This window comes from Carettochelys insculpta, chromosome 3 (assembly GCF_033958435.1).
Source record: "Carettochelys insculpta isolate YL-2023 chromosome 3, ASM3395843v1, whole genome shotgun sequence".
Taxonomy (NCBI): domain Eukaryota; kingdom Metazoa; phylum Chordata; order Testudines; family Carettochelyidae; genus Carettochelys; species Carettochelys insculpta.
This window is the reverse complement of record NC_134139.1, coordinates 26,947,244-26,968,866: the sequence shown is the minus strand read 5'-3', so window position 1 is coordinate 26,968,866 and position 21,623 is coordinate 26,947,244. Positions and strand designations below refer to the sequence as shown.

General features: G+C 45.5%; 1 protein-coding gene across 4 annotated transcripts in view; it reads left to right on the top strand.

Moving 5' to 3' along the window:
* Positions 1-21,623, top strand: part of SPTBN1 (spectrin beta, non-erythrocytic 1) — a 222,633-nt gene that overhangs the window by 161,803 nt on the left and 39,207 nt on the right. For all 4 annotated transcript variants that reach the window (XM_074989512.1, XM_074989511.1, XM_074989513.1 and 1 more), the window contains 7 exons: positions 126-428; positions 2,769-2,922; positions 3,586-4,456; positions 4,591-4,728; positions 5,365-6,121; positions 6,394-6,596; positions 20,125-20,215. In XM_074989512.1, coding sequence (XP_074845613.1) covers positions 126-428; positions 2,769-2,922; positions 3,586-4,456; positions 4,591-4,728; positions 5,365-6,121; positions 6,394-6,596; positions 20,125-20,215 — 2,517 coding nt within the window. The remainder of the gene's footprint in view (positions 1-125; positions 429-2,768; positions 2,923-3,585; positions 4,457-4,590; positions 4,729-5,364; positions 6,122-6,393; positions 6,597-20,124; positions 20,216-21,623) is intronic.

Here is a 21,623-nt window from a genome sequence, read left to right as displayed (position 1 = left end):
ATTGGAGCCCAGTAGTTGTTAGCAAATCTGGCTTGAAGAACCAAAGGTAACAATGCACTGTTTTGTTTGAGCCATAGAATTTCTGATGCACAGGCATTCCTAAAACGAATTCTGTACACTTACAGGATAACTTTGGTTTCGACCTTCCAGCAGTGGAGGCTGCCACTAAAAAGCATGAGGCCATTGAAACAGACATTGCAGCATATGAAGAACGAGTCCAGGCGGTGGTTGCTGTTGCAAAGGAACTTGAGACTGAGAATTATCATGATATCAAACGCATCACAGCAAGAAAAGACAATGTTATACGCCTGTGGGAGTACCTGCTGGAGCTGCTCAGGGCACGGAGACAAAGACTGGAGATGAACCTTGGCCTGCAAAAAATATTCCAGGAAATGCTTTATATTATGGACTGGATGGATGAAATGAAGGTAAATGTCACAAAGATAAGATAATGGCAGGAAACTGCTGCTGATTAGAGATTGTGAATATCCTTTATCTGTTTAAGTGGTGTTTGTTTTAAAAGGAATGGTCCTGTCATCAACTGTTCAAAAACAGGCACTTCCCAGTCACGTACATCAGTTCATTTATTTGAACAGTGCGGGGCGCTTATAAAACGCAAACAGCTTTCGAAAAAAACCCATCTCTCTCTCTCTCTCTCTCTCTCAAGAAAGTAACTTTTTTTTTCTTGCTTGTCTCTGCCAGGGTCAGGGGAGTTTATGTTCAGTGTGGTACTCGTTCTGGGCCATACCCTTTACACAGGTGCACTGTGGGAGGGAGGAGATAAGGACTCCTCTTCCCCAGTTGTGCAGCTCCCATGAAGACCACAGTTTTAGCAGCCACTGTGCGCGAAAGAACGTACGAATAGCTCCCCACCTGTCTCTTTCGGGTGGGGAGGAGGGCAGGACCATGGCTCCATCTGCACTTTCTTACCTGTCAGCTGGCAGTCCTGACCTGCTGTGCAGAGGAATGACATGTCATCCCCTAAACCAGGAGTGGGTGAAATGTGGCCTGTAGGCTGCATCTAGCCCCTGGGCTGCATCTGGCCCACCAAACCTTTGGATGCAGCCTGTGGACCAGTGGGACTCTCAGGAATGTGCCCTGCCTGCTGCAGCCCCAGGATACTCGAGGTGGCCAGCTGCTGAGGTCTTGTGCCTTGAGGTATCATGTGTCGCTTGTGGGGCAGGGCAGGGGAGACTTTGCAGGCTGCCCCAGCACAATCCTCACAACTCTTGTTGGCTGGAAACTGGCCAAGGGGACTTGCAAGGTTTTCCTGGGGATAAGGGCAGTGCGTGATGTTCCCCTCCTCCCCAGGTGCATGGCACAGAGAGGGGCACGGTCTCAGTCAGTGGTCCTTGTAAGCCGTGTACTTGGGCAGCTGCTCAGGGGAGACTGAGGTGCTGCCCAGCTGAAGAGCAGAGTGCCCGCGGCCAGCTACAGTGGGTAGCCCGTGACTCTACTGGTGGGGCACATTTGCACGTGCCCTGGTGCACGTAACAAAACTTATTCACCATGGATGGAAAAAATTAGAGGGAACAGTACTACCAGCAGGCAGCTGCTTTGAGGTGGGTTGTGGCTGCAGCCGGCAGGGAGCCTGCTGGAGGGCCCTGCTGGCTGGGAGCCAATGAAGTAAGCACTTCCCAGTGAGAGCCTGCCTCTGGTATCCAGCCCCTCCCATAACCAAACTCCCTGCCCAATGTCACGACTCCCTCCCAAACCCTGCATGCCTGTTCAGTCCAGTCCCTGCCCTAGGTCACAACCCAATGCATCTGCACCCCTCCCCAAGTCGGAAACCTCTCCTGCACCCACACCCTCCCAATGGTGTTCCCTGGAAGCTGAGTGCTTGGGCGGCCACTTAAGAGATGTCAAATGGTGCCCAGCTGATTAGTAGAGTGCCCACAGCTGGCCGCACGTGTGTCTACTGGTAGTTCACATCTGCACATGCCTCAGTGCATATAAGAAAATTTTATTCTGCACACGATGGGAAAAATGTAGAGGGAACAGTGTTCCCCAAGCTGGCACTGACTGCTGCAGCCTAATTCCTTGCCCCAAGTCACAACCCTCTGCACCCTTTCCACAAGTCAGAATTTGCTCCAGCACCTATATCCCCTCCTTCACCCAAACTGCATCTCAGAGCCCCCATCCTCCCCTCCACCCCAGTCCTCTACCTCAAGCTGCCTTCTGCACGTGAGCCCCATCCCAGCCCCTCCATGCAAAAGTACCGCCCTTGACCACTTTCCAAAATCTTGACATGTCCCCCATCAAAATTATGCCCCCTGCACCCGCCCTGAATGCTGCAGTATCTATGTGCAGTGCCTGGGAAATGAGGGAGGCGGAATGTCTCTCAGCGCTACCCTAGGCAATACTGCTGTGCTCCCTCCCCAGCACACGACCGTTTGTTTCAATGGCACATGGCACAATGAAGCCTCTTTCGTGGAGCACAGTTTTGAAAATATGGGGAAAAAATTGTCATCAGTGTATATTTGTAAAGGAGCAGAACTTGGCCACTCTGTGTAAATATTGTTTGCTCTGTGCTTGTGTGGCATATACATCTTTACTGGTTCAACAAATATGCTTTAAAAAAAGAGAACCCATGAAAGTAGTCCTCGACCCCTGGGGTGTTGTGAATGTGAAGGAGACCGTTGCCACATAACCGGTTGCAATGTGGTGAGAACCTTTAGTTTTGGGCCCTGGAAAGGGCACGAAGTAGGTAGTCGCTATTAAACCTAACTGATTACACACAGCATTGTTCGCTTGCTTTCTTTGAGCAGGTGCTTTTGCTCTCTCAAGACTATGGCAAGCATTTGCTAGGTGTCGAGGACCTGTTACAGAAACACGCGCTAGTGGAGGCAGATATCGCTATTCAGGCTGAAAGAGTGCGGGGGGTCAACGCATCTGCTCAGAAATTTGCCACAGAAGGAGAAGGTAAATCATAGTTTTACTTTCGCGTTAGGCTTGAGGAGACATTTTGGTCACACATTTATGAAGGTTTGTTAGCTGTATTAGAAGCGTCCGTGTTAGCCATATTGGACCAAATTCAGTAGCATAAGTGGGCCCAGCTCCATTGTTCCAGGTTGATTTAATTGTGCCAGTGTTGAATCTGGATATTTACCTTCTCAGAATGCATCATGGCACTGTGTTCTACACGGCACTCCATGCTACTAACTAGCAGCTGTTGTAAGTTTGTACCAGTCATTCCTTCTGCCTTATGATTTCCCATGTCCTGTCTTTCTAATCATCAAAATTCAAGTTACTGGATCTGACTCTGATCTCCTTGATGTTTATGTAAATCAAGAGGAATTTCACTAAATTACATGAGAGTACAACTTGCCCATTTTGTGTACTGCAGTTTTGCTCTTGAGTTCAGCAGGATTCATCCAGAGTAAATTATTTGCATTCACTGAGAATACTTGAACTTTTCAAACAAATAACTTAAAATTTAATTTGGCAAGTATTTCATTAAACTCTTGTCTTGTATTGCATTCAGCTACTCTGTGACAGAGAACTAATAAGCAGATATTAAGAGTTGTAGGTGCCCTGCTTTATAAGTAAATGAGACTGAACACTAACACACTTCTGTCTGAACAGGTTACAAACCATGTGATCCACAAGTTATCAGAGACCGTGTGGCGCATATGGAGTTTTGTTACCAAGAGCTATGCCAGTTAGCAGCTGAACGCCAAGCTCGCTTGGAAGAATCCAGGCGCCTGTGGAAATTCTTTTGGGAAATGGCTGAAGAAGAGGGCTGGATCAGAGAAAAGGAGCAGATCTTGTCATCTGATGATTATGGGAAGGACCTAACTAGCATTGTCCGTCTCCTGAGCAAGCATAAGGCATTTGAGGATGAAATGAGCGGCCGTAGTGGCAACTTCCAGCAAGCAATAAAAGAAGGTGAAGCGATGATCGCTGAGGAGCACTTTGGGTCTGAGAAGATTAAAGAGAGAATTAAGGATATGCGAGAGCAATGGGCTAACCTGGAGCAGCTGTCTGCCATTAGGAAGAAACGCCTGGAGGAAGCATCACTTCTCCATCAGTTCCAAGCTGATGCTGATGATATTGATGCCTGGATGTTGGACATCCTCAGAATTGTCTCCAGCAATGATGTTGGCCATGATGAATATTCTACTCAGTCCTTGGTGAGAAAACACAAAGATGTTGCAGAAGAGATTGCAAACTATAGGCCAATCATTGACTCACTGCATGAACAAGCGAAAGCTCTGCCACAGGAACATGCTGAGTCTCCAGATGTGCAAGGCAGGTTGTCTGGAATAGAGGAAAGATACAAAGAAGTTGCAGAACTGACGCGGCTTCGTAAACAGGCTCTGCAAGATACCCTGGCTTTGTATAAGATGTTCAGCGAAGCAGATGCTTGTGAACTTTGGATTGATGAAAAGGAGCAGTGGCTTAACAATATGCAGATTCCAGAGAAGCTTGAAGACCTGGAAGTGATCCAGCACAGGTGAGAGTAGAATTGTGAGTTCGCCCTGTTTGTACATCAGCTACCTGTGTACTTTTAGTCTTGATTTTTATCTGCCTTAACTTACCTTTTGACTGAGGGTCCCTAATGCCTTTGAATTTTTCCTCCCCCCCCAGATTTGAAAGCTTAGAACCAGAAATGAACAATCAGGCATCTCGTGTTGCAGTGGTAAACCAAATTGCTAGACAGCTGATGCATAGTGGTCATCCAAGTGAAAAGGAAATCAAGGCTCAGCAAGACAAACTCAATACAAGGTGGGTTAATGACAGATGATGTGGAAAGTAAGGGACATGGTTAGTATAGTTTCTTTTGTGTTTATGTATCTTCTATATGTGTGTTTTGAAACTGTGAGGATCTGATTTTCATGTGGTGAAGACTGACAGTTCTAATCCAGCCTTATAATGTGTTTTTTAAAATCTGCCTCTCTCTTAGGGACTGATTCAAACTCAGAGTTTTTTTCTTGACATCAGAGGACTCTGAATTAGGCCCTTAGTACCATAATTATAAATCTGTGAGACTATGGAGACTTTAAACCAGTTCAGCATAGTTTACAAACCTGCTGTTAGAGTCTCTGTTTTGGTCCTCAAGTGCATTCATGACATACAGAAAACCCAACGAGTTAGGAGTTTCACCTGCAGAAAATATATGATCCTGCAAAAAGCAGAAATGTTGAAATCCAGTTCACTGCTATCTGGTGTTTTCTAGTATACACAGTAGCTCGTTTGGGTGAGGGTGGCGGGGACAGACACACAAAAAACAAAAGAGGTTATTTAAAAGTTCAACAGGCTGACTGCAGCAATTTTCCTCATTCAGAAACGTTGACATTAGACTTTACCATTATTTTATATTACCCTCAGTATCTCCATTTTTCTCTCCTACCCCTTCTTTAGATGGAGCCAATTCAGAGAGCTGGTAGATAGAAAGAAAGACGCTCTTATCTCTGCTCTAAGTATCCAGAATTACCATCTTGAATGTAATGAAACCAAATCCTGGATCAGGGAAAAGACCAAAGTGATTGAATCCACACAGGACCTGGGCAACGATCTGACTGGAGTAATGGCTCTTCAGAGGAAGTTGACGGGTATGGAACGTGATTTGGTAGCCATTGAGGCTAAGCTAAGTGACCTACAAAAAGAGGCTGAAAAATTGGAATCTGAGCATCCTGACCAGGCTCAAGCCATCCTGTCAAGGCTTGCAGAAATCAGTGATGTGTGGGAAGAAATGAAAACCACCCTCAAGAACCGGGAAGAGTCACTTGGAGAGGCAAGCAAACTCCAGCAGTTTTTGCGTGACCTGGATGACTTCCAGTCCTGGCTATCCAGAACCCAGACTGCAATTGCCTCAGAAGATATGCCAAACACACTGACTGAGGCTGAAAAGCTGCTCACTCAGCATGAAAATATTAAGAATGAAATCAACAATTATGAAGAAGACTACCAGAAAATGAGGGACATGGGTGAGATGGTAACCCAGGGACAAACTGATGCACAATATATGTTCCTGCGCCAGCGCTTGCAGGCTTTGGACACTGGGTGGAATGAGCTACACAAAATGTGGGAAAATAGGCAAAACCTCCTTTCACAGTCTCATGCCTACCAGCTGTTTCTCAGAGACACTAAGCAAGCTGAAGCATTTCTTAATAACCAAGTAAGTGGATAGTACTTCAGTTCCTTGTGTTAATCTTGCACGAATTGATACATGTTACTCTAGTTGTGTAGTGAAAGAGCTCTTGTTGCAGATGAAGTGAAAGTAAATTAAGTAGATCGTTTTTGTGAAAAAGAGAATTTTTTGCACCAAGTTAGTATCTGGATCTTGGCAAACACTCTCTAGTTAACGGCATGGGGAAGTTTTCACTGTTAAGCAGGAACCAGTGAACACATCTAACACTATTTTGTTTAATATGTTTTTCTTGATAAAAGGAGTATGTTTTGGCCCATACTGAAATGCCCACCACCTTGGAAGGAGCAGAAGCTGCCATTAAGAAACAGGAAGATTTCATGACCACAATGGATGCCAATGAGGAAAAGCTGAATGCAGTTGTAGAAACTGGCAGGAGGCTTGTTAGTGATGAGAACATTAATTCTGACAAGATCCAAGAGAAAGTGGACTCTATTGATGATCGGTAAGGTTTTCTATGTGTTTTGGTGATGCTTATGCATCAGACTTCCCAGCCTGTTCATCCAGAACTTGATTTCTTTTCTGAATTTACCTTTATCCCTTGCATTGTGGAGATTTCTTAGCATAAAGCCCTGGTGCCTGTTAGATTTGTACTGAGGTATAGAAAACCCCAGCTCCTGGGAGCAAGGAATTAAGTGGAAGTACACTGGACAATGGGTTAGATTCTTTCTTACATTAAACCAGGAATCAGTACTGTCCACTTGGCCTTTGATCATGATTTCTTTTTGTGAAATTAAATTAAAAAACGTTGGTAAAAATCTCTGTCTCATCCTGAGATGGGCTATTTCTTTGTCCTCGTTGCTAGGACACAGCAGCTGTCGATTGTAAACAGGTCGTCTTATCTAAACTGAGGATGTTTCATTTTGATGGGAATGAGCCTAATGCCTTTGCACTTGTATCTGAACAAAGCACAATAATAATAATTAGCTGATGTAGAAGGTGAACCCAAGTAAAATACTGTAGGATATGGCATTTAGTCATTTGTCTTTCTCCTCTGTCTGGTTAAAGCAAGTGCCTCTAGACTGGGTGCATTCTGCCTCAGTTATGGCTAACCAAGACTCCCTCACAGAGAAGGGTGGGATATTTATTACCAGTGATCCCTGAGGCTCTCTTGGCTTGCATGTTTCAGTGACCCTCTGTCTGACTAGGATAGAGTAGATATGGCTCCCTTTAGACCCCAGCAATGATGCTCCAAGTGCCAGAAAAATGGGATCACTTGAAAGTGACCCATGGCTCAGTTTGATGTTAACTCTATAGAGCTTCCTCCTACTCCAGCAAAGAACCTGAACTGAGATGCAAAGCACAGTGGCCACTAGAATGGGACTGCTCTGTCCACGTGTCCTCACTGTACAAATATCAATGTCTGCTCTGGGAGAGTTGGCAAGTCTCTCACACAGAAGACTTTGTTTGTAATAAGGGCAGGCAATAACAATGTGATGAGCTGGATCACAGGGATCCATTGAGGTAGACGCTGATCAAGCCTTGAACACCCACCTTTTTGCTCCCCAACAGCCTGCTCCGCTGGGCCAGAAGCTCTGGTCTCCCCCAACCAAGCCACACACTTAGGGTAGCCACCACCTTATATGAGCAACCCAGATGCTGAACCAGCCGAGGTTTGGGAGGGCTCACCTACAAGGCCATTGCCAGCACTCAGGAACCCAACCCTGAGAAGGGACCGACACCCCAAATAAATCCCTATTACTCTGTGTAAAAGTTTCACACGGCCAATGAAAGAGAGAGATGCACAGTGGTTGCTGTTGCCTCCTGTCCCCTTCCCCTCAAGGTAACAATTATCTGCGTTGAGCTTGATAACAAGCTGAAGTGTTTTATAAAAAGTAGTTCTTAAGTGATTGCAAGTGAAACGAGAGAGTAAATTACTAAACCAAAATCAACTAAACACACCAGCTAATCCTAATACTCTAAGGCAGGGTTTCCCAAACTTTTATCGTTGGGACCTGTTTTTTTTGTTTTTTTTTCTGTACCTTATTTTTGGGTCACAAAAAAGAAATGCATATTAAAAAAATGAAAAATGAATAAATTTTCACTGCTCATTATTTATTCACAGTAGTAATAGTACACAGTGATAATTTGTATATTTTCTAAGGACTGTTTGTTTGTTCCCCCCACCTCCCCAAGGACCTGTACTGGGCTGCAGACCACACTTTGGGAAACCTCTGCTCTAAGAAACTTATTCCATGCAAATTCTTACCCTAACAGTTCTAATCATCAGTCTCACACAAGCAAGGCAGTCACCTCCCTTTGGCCCAATCCCTCTTCCAGTTCAACCTTTAATGTTTCCAGGAGGTATCCTGTGTGGTAAGCAGGGGTCTCCTGGTGTCTGGTCACTTCCTATTGTTTGGTTTCCCTCCCTGCATTTATATACCTTTTGCCCAGTGCAGGACTTCTTTGTGCTTGGTTCAGTATTTGGGTTTACGAGAAAAACAAAGCCATTCACAGGTCATTGATGTGATCACCAAGCCATTAAGTTCCTAAAGTATCACTGATGACCCTCATTAGCACATAGAGTTGAAAACAGGTTCATACTTCATATATTTCTAACTTCGCATACAAGAGTGATATGTGCCCCAAAATAGGATATAGAGATTCGGTGGATTTCAATTTGTAAAATTGTTATAGGTCCTCTTTTGTATAAAGCATCTTTGAGTTATGCATATGCATAAGCCAATTTTCATAAAGCCTGAGGGGGAGCCATGACAATCTGTACTTAATGACACTGTTACCAAGATACGTTTAAATCAACACCAGGACACAGCGTATACCCAGATGGCATGAAATCAGTGCTGGTGCTGTCTACCTGCATCTTAACACTTAGAGCTGTGCAAACTCTAGCAATGTATGGATCCTTTTCCCATACTGTTTATTTCTGGCACTGTATATGTTAGAGGTAGGGCAAAGGATGTACTGGTGATGTCGCACACTGGAGACCAACATTACTACAGAATTTTACAAGTTCCAGGATTTCAACAACCCTCAATCACTAATTCTCCTCAGATGAGGACTAGTTTTCATCAATACCTGTGTTTTGAGCTCCTCCAATAAGAGATGTGGAAAATAAAAACCAGTGTTAGGAAACTCGGAACAAGGAATTTTTGTCTCTCAATAAAGAAAGCAATCTTCCAAGCTTTCCAACTGGCCTGAGATATCACCTTCTGACTTAGCTTGTTTCAAAGGGGGAAATATAGCATGATCTTTGCACTGGTTTTTATTATACTTTTTCAGCGGCCAACAATAACTATATTAATAGAGGAAATGGGGACAAAAGTTCTTTCTTCTTTGAGTAGTGTCCCTGTGGAAGCTCCACTCTGGCTTCTTTGAGTAGTGTCCCTGTGGAAGCTCCACTCTGGCTGCTTGGTGCATCCTTGTGCTGATGCTCAGAGATTCTTCTGTAGCCGGGATTTCCTGCGCCGTGTAGTAGTGTCTCCTTGTGCTATCTGGCACGTTTGTGGCATAGGCCCCTCAGTTGCTTTTGTCCCATCCATGCCTGCAGACGGAGCTTCTCTCTCATGCTTGCTGGAAGGCAAAAGAGTTCATTAGTGTTTGTTCTACCCTTATCCAAGCTATCTTTCCTGTTAAAGTTCAAAAACAAACAAAAAAATTTGTTAGGCTTAGTGTTTAGAATTAGTCATTGTGTCATTACCATGCTGGGCTCAACGGGCTTCAAGTGATGCACAAATGTGCAAGGAAACCATGCCGACCACTGTTGGCCACATGTCCTGCATCAAGGGCCTAGGTGTGAAGGTCACCAAACCCAATCCTGTACCCTTTGCTCAAGGCTCACGGTTAGGACCAGGAGGTACCAAGGCAATAGGCTTAAGACTTACTTATATGAAAAGTGTCTCCAACCACTGGCCCCAGAGCAGCCTTCCTTTGAAAAACTGTCATAGGAGACAAAGGGTGTGGACTTGATGCATCCCTCTATGGTGATCGGTACCCCAACCACCAAGGCAGGTCTGTCCCTGGCACGCGTTCCTGGCCTCCGGCACCATCTTCATGGGCCTTGCCAATTGAAAAGGTCACCACGATGTCTCTGGCACCATCTAAGCTGGCACTTTTCTAACTGGTGCCTTTGGAACCAATACGCCAACATTTGGACGCCACTGACACCAACAGCTTCGGCCGCATCGACTCCTGGGCATAAGAGGTCATCAAAAACTAGGACCCCGCCCTTAGTGCTGGGAACAGCACAAACAGCACCGCTCCAACTCTCCATGCCATTCGCACAACACACCAGACTCAGCACTTCAAAGTCCAGGACCAAGGCACCACCCCACTCTAACGCAGCAATAGACAGGGCATCGAAGCAGCACCAGAGCCTAAGCCTCCAGCACCAGAGCACAGCACAACATCCAAGCAACACTGTGAAAACTCCCCGTCCAGATGTACATGGTGCTAGTCTCAGCACCACCCAACTCGCTGCACCGTGTGTCCCAAGCACCACCTCCATCCCTGTGTTCACCTAGACATTTGGGGTTCTCGCACAGCTCTGGGGCTAAACTGCCCACACCAGGAGGGAGCGGTTCCGACTGAAGGAGTGTGGGGTTTGTTTTTTTTTTTCCATCACAGAACTCCAGACCCACACACTCCAACTAGGAAGACGTGCCACCTACAATGGCTTACCCATGTGTTACACCACTCCTCATTTTCCCCAGGCAATGCAGTAATCTCGGTCTCAGCTCCCCCTCCAGACAACTCATAGGCTTTCCAGGAGCTGTTTTGGAGTGTGTCCCAGGCTCAGGAGGACCTGCGGGAGGTACAGGTCAACCATTGTAGACTTCTCCATACCCTGCAGCCTCCCACTTCTTCCAGAAGCATACTGCCTATGGACAAAGCAATTATGGACCCCAGAAACCTCATCTGGCAGACACTGGCATCTGTTCCTCCCACCAACAAGAGGGATGACAAAGTATTTCATGACCTCCAAGGAAGTAGAGTTACTATTCACCCATTCGCAGCCAAGCTTGCTAGTGGTTGACGCTGTCCGTAATAACTCCAAGTCCTTTTGTTCCACTCCTCAGGACAAGGCAAGAAAAAAATGGGACAGAATTTATTCTTTGGGCATGTTGCTCATGCAAGCAGTTAACTATGGGGCCATGCTGGCCAACTATGACCATCTCAGTTACTCTAAAGTGGAGGAGTTGCTTCCCTCCTTACTTGAGCAGCAACACCTGGCCCTCATGAATGTTATACATGAAGGGCACACCCGTGTGGCACTCCAGTCCACAATGGATGTGACAGACACAGTGGCTAGAGTCACAGCCTCTGCTGTGGTCATGAGGCACACTTCGTAGCTCCCAGCCCTTGGGTCCCAAGAGACCATTAGCAGAAGGTGGAGGATCTTCCCTTCAACAAACACCTGTTTTGCAGTGAAGACTGATGAGGTTATACGCTCAGTGAAGGATTCTCGTACCACACAGCATACACTGGGGATGTACACCTCCCTGCCACCCCCCTCTCCCCCATTTGAGTGGGCTTGGTGCTCTCCCTACCAAAGACCACAGGAGCTGTTTCAGCAACAACCACAACACTATGAGCCCTGCCAATAGCACAGGTCTTGGCAGCGAAAATCCCATTGACAGCCTCACCAACAGTCCATGGTGTCCCACTCTCAACAGCCTAAGCAGCAGTTTTGAGAGTTTGGTCAGACGCCTGAGAGATCTTCCTGCTCCAGGTGTCTGTCTGGTCAGGCTCCATTCCACCACCACCTCTGCCCCTTTTTTTTCATTGGTGGGCCACCATTACCTTGAGCAAGTGGGTCCTGGAATAAAATTACTTTGTTCGTCTTTAAAGTGCTACTGGACTAACACGGTTATCTTTCTGTTATTGCTCAGGCAAGAGTTACAGCACCTCCTTCATATGGGTACAGTTGAGACAGTCCCAGCAGAGTTTCAAGGCAGGAGGTTCTGCTCCACATACTTCCTAACCCAGAAAAAGAATGAGGGTTGGAGGCCCATCCTCGACCTCTGGAGGGGCAACAAATACACCCTCTGTCAACAAATCAGGATGGTGACTCTCACGACCATTATCCCAGCACTGGTTGGAGGAAAACTGGCTCTCAGCTATTGACCTACAGGATGCCTGTTTCCACATTGCAATCCACACAACACACAGGCGTTTCCTTCATTTTACAGTAGGGTCTTGTCACTGCCACTAGCAGGTCCTCCTGTTTGGTCTCTTTTACCATGCCCAGGGTGTTTTCCAAGACTGGCAGTCATGGCTACCCACCTACATTGTCACAGGGTGATTATCTTCTCGTATCTGGACAAGTGCCTCATAAAAGGGCTCTCATTTTCAAAGGGCCTTCACATGGTAAGAGTCACCACAGATCTCCTGCTCATCCTTGGCTTCCACATAAACTGCAAGAAATCCCCACTTCAAGCCACGCAGTTTCAAGAGTTCGTCAGGGCCCACATAAACACTACCACTGCCAGGGCCACTCTCCCAGTTCAAAGATTCCAGGCCCTGTGTGATGTCATCCTGGTGGTGCAACTGTCTCCCACCACCACGTTTCACATGTGCCTTAAGCTGCAGGGTCCTAGCTGGCCACATGCTACACGCTGGCCAGGGACCCGCTGTCTAAATCAGTGTCTGTCCTGCCACACATTTTCCCTTCCCCTCAGTGGTGGACATCTTGACAACGGTCTCACCAGGTGCCGTTCCACTATCCATCCCCATCTATCACCCTTACTACAGATGCCTCCCTTACGGTCTAGGGCAAATGCTCAGTGAAGGACCAAGCGCTCCACATAAATCTACTGGAACTCAGAGCTGTCCACCACACTTGCCAGCATTTCCGATGGCACTTCATGCAGAATGGTCGTCATCCTCACAGACAACACCGCATGCATGCATATCAACCATTGGGGTGTGGTTTGGTCTGCATCCCTTTGTGCAGAAGCCTAAAACTGCGGGCTTGGTGCCTTCAGCACCATCTTACTCCAGTGGCCACATTTCCCCAGGGTACTGAACATAACCGCTGACACGCTGTCACTCATTCAGTGATCACCATGAGTGGGAAATCGACACAGTGGCCCTCAACCATATGTTCTAGCTTTGGACCCAGTCATGCGTAGACCTGTTTGCTACCCGGGTCAACAAAGTGCCATGAGTACTGCTCCAGAGGAGGTCTGGGGAGGCACTCACTCAGGGCCGTCTTCTATGTCAAATGAGATGCACCCCTTCTTTACACGTTTCCTCTCCTTCCCTTAATTCCCAAGCTTCTGATCAAGGTCGGACTGGATCAGGCTCATCTCATCTTCATAGGCCCGGCATGGCCAAGACAAACTTGATATTTAATGGCTGTCAGTGGCAATTCCTTATCCTTTTCCTCCTTACTGAAACCTTCTGTCTCAGGACTTCAGTTGCACCCTTCACTCGGATCCATTCCGGCTGCATCTCCACACGTGGCTGTTTCGTGGTTCCAGAATGCCAAAATCACCTTCTTGCAGGGAGTGAAAAGGTTTTTTGTTAACCCACAAGTCCTACCTCTGAGTGGAGGCAGTTCTCTCAGTGGTTTGGGTGCTGATCATCCTATGTCCCCTCACACTGCGCCCCTTCCTCTCCTCCTTGACTGCCTGCTGTACCTGCATGTGTCAGGCGTAGCCCTCAGTATTGTCTGGGTGCATGCCACAGCATTGGCAGCATTCCACCGAGCAGAGGATGGGATCTCCTTCCTTGCCCATCCTATTGCTAAATGCTTTTGACGTGTCTGCAAAACACCTTTCTGTCAGTACACCATCTGGTCCCTCTGTGGGACAATAACCATGTACTCAACTGCCTCACAAAGCCACCCTTCAAACCACTGGCAACAGGTTCCTGGCTCCATCTGTTGATGGTCTCATTTTTGTAGTCACCATCACACCAACCAGGAGGGTTGGGGAACTTGCGACTCTGATGGCTGAACCTCCTTATGTGGTATTTAGCAAGCAGAGAGTCACTCTTTCACCATCATCCTAAGTTCCTCCCTCAAGTTCTCTCTCCATTTCATATCAGTGAACCTATCCACTTATCTGCATTCTTCCCAATGCTGCACTTTGATCGTGAGCATGTGGCATAGCACACTCTGGACATTGGTTGGGCATTGGCCTTCTGCACTGATCACACAAAGTCTTGGATCTCTCCACAAAGAAAAGGAAAAGCCTAGGAGACTTATGCCAAGTGCCTTCCCGTTTCATCTCAATGACTGTCCAAATGGATCTCCACCTGTATTCACACCTGCTGTGTGCTTCACTGGAAAGAGCTTCCAGGTGCTGTCATAGCCCTGGTAGAATGGGCAGTGTTTTCCACCACCGCCTTTCTCAAGAACGTACCCCTTACAGACATATGCAAGGCAGCAATTTGGTCTTCCAGGAATATGTTTGCACAGCACTACACTCTTTCATTTTGGTTTGCTTCCTCCATTCAAGTGGGTCAAGCATGCTGTTGACTGTAATCATTACAGGGCTCCAAACCTGGCTCCAAAGTGTGACTACTGCTTTATAATCACCCAGTGTGGAGCACCCATGGGGACACTACTTAAAGAAGAGGAAGTTACTCACCTTGTGCAGTAACAATGGTTCTTCGAATGTTTGTCCCCGTGGGTGCACCACTTCCCTCCCTCCTTTCCCTGCTTTGGAGCATCCTGCTCTATTTGCTGGGGCAGAATGGAGGAGTCAATGGCATGAGCATGCCAGAGAGCACGAGGAGGCAGTACTGTGCATGCACGGTGCAGGCAACCACAGCTATAGAAGAATCTCCAAGCTCCAGTGCAAGGATGCACCAACACCCAGAGTGGAGCACCCACAGGGGGACACATCTCAAAGAACCATTGTTACTGCGCAAGACGAGTAACTTGCTCTTCCTGCCCCTCATCCCAAGTAAGCAAAGCAGGTAACCCTGACCTTTCCTTTCCTATGTTCTCTGATTTTTATTCCGCTCCCCCTGGCTTTTTCCTCCCACTTGCTAAGGCATAGAAATGATCTTGTAATCAGCCAACCTTTTTCCTACAGCTTTGTCAGTAACGGTGGATCCAGGAACATGGTATCTTCTGATCAGCTTCTCCCTGAAGCCCCAACCAAACCTAAACAAGTCCAAATCCATGATATTCCTCAGTGTTTGGCAAGCATAAGAAGCTGAATTCTTTGTAGTAAAATAACTTTTGACATTGGCTATATTCTATTGGGAGGAGCCTAGGGCCTCATCTACTCTGGTTATGGCCGTTCGTTTCTTGAAATATGTTGTAGTTTTAAGACACCAGCATGACTGCCCCAAGTCACATGGAACTGGCTTTGCCAGGTGTTACACTTGTGAAAATACTATAGACAAAGTGGCTGTGTAACTTCTTCCAAGATTATTGTTGTCAATTCAGGGAAGAGAGTTTCTTGAGTCTCAGTGGAAGAGTTGAACAGCATAATCTTTGCTGGTACAAACTGGAATGTTGGATCCAAACTCATGTATCTCTTACAGGCAGTTACTTCCACATGTATTCAGCAGTCGTGCTTTAATGGTGTTTCAGTTTCTATTCCTGTTCAGATTCTCTGAAACCCACAGATTGGCAGTTGAGCTACCATGACTGTTTGTTCATTTTTCTGACTCATTAGAGTTCTTAGGTGCCTCCTTTATAGAGCAAATATCAGTCAAACTGTAGGAGTCTTTTAGCACTCTCCTGGGTAACTTCATTCAGATGTGAGATTTAAAATCTCCACCATTCCTATTTCACATACTTCAGAATTCTCCCATAGAGACTAAGCTCTTGAGGTCATGATATGAGTGTACGCTATCTAATGCAGCAGGGCCTCATTTTTGAAGGGACCTTTGTGCTCTATTGTGATAAAAGTAATATATTTTTGTGAACCAGTCTATTGGCATATCCACAAGTGTTTTGAAGAATTGAAGTCCGAACAGGAAATACTTGCAAATGTGTAAATAGCGAATCGCCTTCAGAAATGATTTTAGCATGTTAATAAGAGCTTTTACTACTTTGAGTAACAAACATGAATTGGCTTGAGCCTTGTGGAAGCAGTGGATGTTGGTTGTTCTTGTTCTTACAGGTATCGTTAACATTACTAGAAAATCGTGTGTTCTGGTTACAGTACTAGTACTCTGTCCTCTCTCTCTCTGAGTACAGCCTCTGAAGTCTCATGCATTTTCCTATCTTATCACTCTTAGGGCCTGGGGTTACAATACACTATATCAACCATTCTTGCCTTCAGGTGTCTTTCTCTATCCTGTCTGCTTTAACTTCTATTGAGTTAACCGACTGCATTTGTGCAATAGACATCTCTGTAATCAAGCCAATATACACTACTCATAAATAATTATAGGATAGTTCCAACTCTGCTATGCATGTATGGGAGGGTTGTGCTTTGTACAACTCCCAGCTCCTACACTAAATATGTCAAAATGTGTTCAGGTCTTCACCCCTCAGTTATTCAGACCCAATTCTGTTCCCAGTTTCCCCTTTGCAACACTATTGCCTTCACTTGACTCACACTGGTACAAATGAGAGAAACTGACTCTAGATCTAGTCTCGCTTCCCCTGCATCCCCTGCCACCCAGCTGTAAACTAGAGTACATTGAGTTAGTAGAGAATCAGCCTGTCATGTATCTGCAGAATCTTACCTAATAAAGTAAGTCATGATACCTCCTGTTTTAAAGGGTCCCACATAGAAAAGTGCTGAGTGCATCACTGAAGGATCAGAGCACCCTAACTCTGTAAGAATAGAGCAGCAGTTCCCAACCTTTTCCAGATGGGGACCCATTTTGACAATTCAGGAAGACTTGATGACCGGAGGCAATTCAACTGTGTGCGTGCGTGCGTGAGCAGTGCAATAACTAGCTAATTGTGTGCCTGAGGCAAGCATATAAAATTGTGCTCCCCCATGTTTATATATTAATAGTCATCCCATAAAAGAGGGAAAATACATCAAGAAAATAGTAACACTGTTTATTATTTTAATATTCTACTTAATCTGTGTTGTGGTGGGGGAAAGGCTCATTCTCAAACCACACCCCTCTATCCCCTGCTTAAACCTCACACTCTGAGGCTGGAGGGGCTGGTGGGGAGTCACAAACGCAAAAAGAAAAACTGAGAAATCTACATAGAAGAGAAGGGGGGAAGAAAGAAGCTGGGGGCGGGGGTGAAAATTACTGCCAGAGACTATTAAGTGGCTTGCCTGGGATCACTATGAATATGAAAGACAGAAACAGTCTTTGTAAAGTGTAAGGTGGGGGGGCAACTTTTTTTTCCACTGGGGGCCACACAGCAATTTTTAAATGTTCCAGGGGCTGACACAAAACAGCCCCAAGCTGCCACCACCCCACCCCCAGCAGCTCCAAACTGCCCCCAGCCCTAGACAGTCCCCACCCCCAAGCCCCAAATTGCCACAGGCTTAAACTGCACCCAGCCTTAGAATCCCCCCAAGCAGCCCCAAACCATCCCCAGCCTTAGACTCCCCCCCTCCCCAAGCAGCCCCAAATTGTCCCAGGCTTAGACCCTCTCCCCCAGAAACCCCAAACAGTCTCTAAGCTTAGACCCCCCCCAGCAGCCCCAAACAGCGCCTAGTGTTAGACACCCCCTGGCAGCCCCAAACTGCCCCAGACTTAGACCCCTTCCTGCATCTAGAAACGGACCCAGCCTTAGACACTCCCACAGGCTCCCCCAGCCCTCCTGTTCCCAGCAGGTAACAGTTGTTAAAACCAATTAACTCAAGTGTTAAGGTTTCAGCACCTAGGCATAAGGTAATTGCCATCCCTAGTGATAGAGAGCTGCCCTCTCCAGCAGCTATCTCTGTTGATAGATAGTTGCTCAAGGCAGCAGCATTAAGAAACTGCAAATGGCTTCTCTAACAGCCACATGGAGCTTTGAGCTGCTCAGCTGCCGACCCTTAACAAATCTAATGTCACAACCCATAGGTTGGGAATCTCTGGAACAGAGGGTACTCATTATCAGGGTAACTGTGATTATGGAATCTATTAGAGGCACCTAGCCTGTAGTAGGCTCTGTGATTAGCTTCACTACCTGTTTAGAAGAGTCAGAAGACTGAATCTTAAACTCAACAAAAGGTCAGCAGTTGCCTGAAACATTTGTGCATGGCTGTAATAGCTTCTGCTTGTTCTTAGCCCTTCTCCTACTTTGTTCTAGTCTTGCCTAGCTCCTCGTAACCCTGTTCTTAACCTCAGCTGCAGTTCCTAACTTTGGCTCTGGCATCTGACACTGGCTCAGGACCTTGGTTCAGACTCCTGACTAGGCATAACTCCTGCTCTAAGCACTAGCCTTGATCATGCAGGGCTTCTGCAGTCAACTCATACTCACCTTTCACTTTCTGGCCTTTGATGTCATTGCAGAAATTAGACCCCTATGCAGTAAGACTATGCTTGAGGTTTTTTAAGTAACCAAGATCTTGTAAACCATTCTATGTCTCCTATCCATTGGACAGCCACTACTTGTAAGAACTAAAGGTTCTTTCTCTGAATTAGTCCTTCATTCACTGTTTTAATCTGAGAATAAAACTGGATCGTCCTGATCGTCCTTTTTCTTTAAGTGAAGATTCAGAAGACCCTAATCCTTCCTTCTCACTCCAGATAATCTCAGACTGTCAAGTGACCTTTGGGAATTAAATTAATAGCCGAGCTCCTGAGCTTGTTATGATGAGAAAATAATTGCATCGTCATCTATTTGATATTCATATATACTTTCCCCTAAAAGTCTGTGGTGTTTGTGGCTTTCTCATGCTCTTGTTTTATTTAACCCCAGATTACCTTGCTTTAAATCTTCACGTTTAACTCTGTTTAAGTTAGTACTTTGTAAAATCTCTTAATTTTCAAATTTATTTCACTGTTGAAAACACATTACCTTTATTTAATATGATGACCCAGTAAATTTATTTCCTGATTTCTTACTTTTTGTTTTGACTTCTTAAAAATTGATTCCTGTCCTATTATCCTAAGAGCTTAGACAGTAAAACATGAACCAATCCTTTACAATACATAACAAAGTACAAGTTCTTCCCTCAAATTCTGCCTGTCAGATTAAATAGGTATCATTCCCATTAACCCATTTCTTTCTCAAAAGGGAGGGAGGGGGAGAGGTCTCTGAAAACCCAGCAGAAGTTCTGTGAGAAAAAATCTTGTCTGAAATACCCTGGGAATTAGTTGAAAAGCTTATGTGACCATTTGCCAACAAGCAGTTGTGAGTGGCTGAGAATAGTGGTGTTTTTCTCCCCCCGCACCCCCACGTCTGAGAACCTTATTGATGAACAGATCATCTACCAAAGTAGTTCAGACTTCCATCCTAATTCAGAGGAAGTCAACCCAATCCTGCAGTGGGGAAATGCAGTTACGAAGAAGAAAAGGAATTTCCTGATTAAACCTTCCTTTCTTCTAAACCAAGCTTGCTTGTAAACCTTCTAGTTTCTGGACATAACGCTTACACTTTAAAGAATGTATAGGTGTGGCTACCCACCAATTGATTCTTACACACAACATTTTCAGGGCTATATAAATCACTGCAGCATGGCTCAGTATGAGATGGTCTAATGATGCTGAGTCAAAGTGAAAAATACATTAAAAATCCTTAGAGCATGTGTATGCTTTGTATTAATTGTGATTTTTTATTTTTTTTTTGACACAGGCCTTTTTAGACTTTTTTCAGAGTCTTAACTTTCAGATAGTCTTAAAATTAGAGTGCCAAATTCTGTACTTGGTGACACTCATAAAATCCGACTGATTTTCAGAACTTGTCATTATTTCTCAAAGCTAATCCAAAGCAGGTCACAAAGGAATAGGAAACTTAAATAAGCACATTCAGCAACAAGTCTTAATGATGTTTTCGATCTGAAAAGCAATAAAGTGAGGCTGTTAGCACACACACATTCATAACAGATATTCCATAGTGACTGCAAAAATGATGAAAGCATTGTTTTTCTTTAAAAGCGCCTACATAAGTATTGGTTGGTTGTTGTTTTTTTTTTAAATAGACATAGGAAGAATCGGGAGGCAGCGAGTGAGCTTCTGATGAGGTTGAAAGACAACAGAGATCTTCAAAAGTTTCTCCAGGACTGCCAGGAGGTAGGTTGTCACTTTGTTGTAATCTTTAAGGAACTCAACCTGCAGCATTATGAGTGTTTCAGCTTGCATTCATTGGGAGCTGAGGGCTCTCAAAAGATCAGGCCCTAATTGGTATGTATAAACAATCCAAACACCTGAGAGCGAAGTGAATGCTTTCTGCTCTTATTATTTGGGGGCTCCGTCATGGTCTGGATTTCCTCTCCATCATACTAATTAAAGGCAGCAGGGGAAAGGGTTGCTAAACTTGAAGACCTGGTTAAGTTTAGTCATGGAGTCTGGAAGGAAGATTCAGGTTTCTGTACTAAGAATTGTTTCACTTGTCCGTTATGTTCCTGCTATATGGCTTATCCACATGGTTTCTAGAAAAGAGTAACCATAGAGGGAACATAGGGTAACTTACATGAGATGAGTAGGAATAAAGTGGATTGTTTTAATGTAGTATTTTATCAGAAGGTTTGTGGTATTTTATGGGAAAGCATTATAACATTTCTTAAAATATTTCTGCCCAGGTCGCCCATTGTGGGACACGTACCTTTTGCACTGCAAATAATATCTAAAGTTGGAAGTAATCTTTCTTGTTACATGTGGCATTAGTCTGGTGATTATCTGATTTATTTCATGCATCACCGACAACACACATGACAAATAGCTGTGCAGACTTGAAACCCTCAATGAGGTGATTCAGAAATAGCTGTGTTTGTAAATTTAAAGATTAAGTTTATAAACCAAAGCTCTAATGCAGTAAACCTTCAATTTTACAGACTTCAAGAACAACGGATGACCACCAGACCCCGTTTGTTCCCGATCCCCACTTAATCAAGGCCCATAAAATCCTAAATCTTGCCCCCACACGCCAACCCCCCCCCCAAAAAAAAAAGGACTTATCAGCCACCAAAGTCACTGCTGCCCGAGCCACCACACACCAGGGATGGGGTGCATACATAGGCAGAGGACACTCATGTACACCCCCACCCCTGGTGGGAGCAGCATGTGGTGGCTCCTGTAGCTGTGTGGCGGGCTCTGGAAATTCCAGCCATGCCGCACAGGGGACTCCCTGCAGCTATGGGGCACAGGGGCAGCTCCAACATAAGCAGCACTGGGCTCCAGCTCCTCCAGCAGCAGCAGAGTAGTAGGCTTTTTTTTTTTCAGGGGAGCGGGGGAGACTGGGGCTGGAGAAACCTGGCCAGGGTAGGCCTCTGTAAACCCTCTGATTTAACGGACTTTCGGGTTTAACAGACACCCTTTCCCCCATTAGTCCGTTAAATCGAGGGTTTACTGAACTGAACGCAAGCCAGTAAGATTGTGTTGCACAGCAGTTCGGAAAGAATTGGTAATTCCATGGGAGAGACATACAAAATATCATTCATAACCTGAACAAACGAGGTTCACTGAGAGCCTTGCAAGTGCA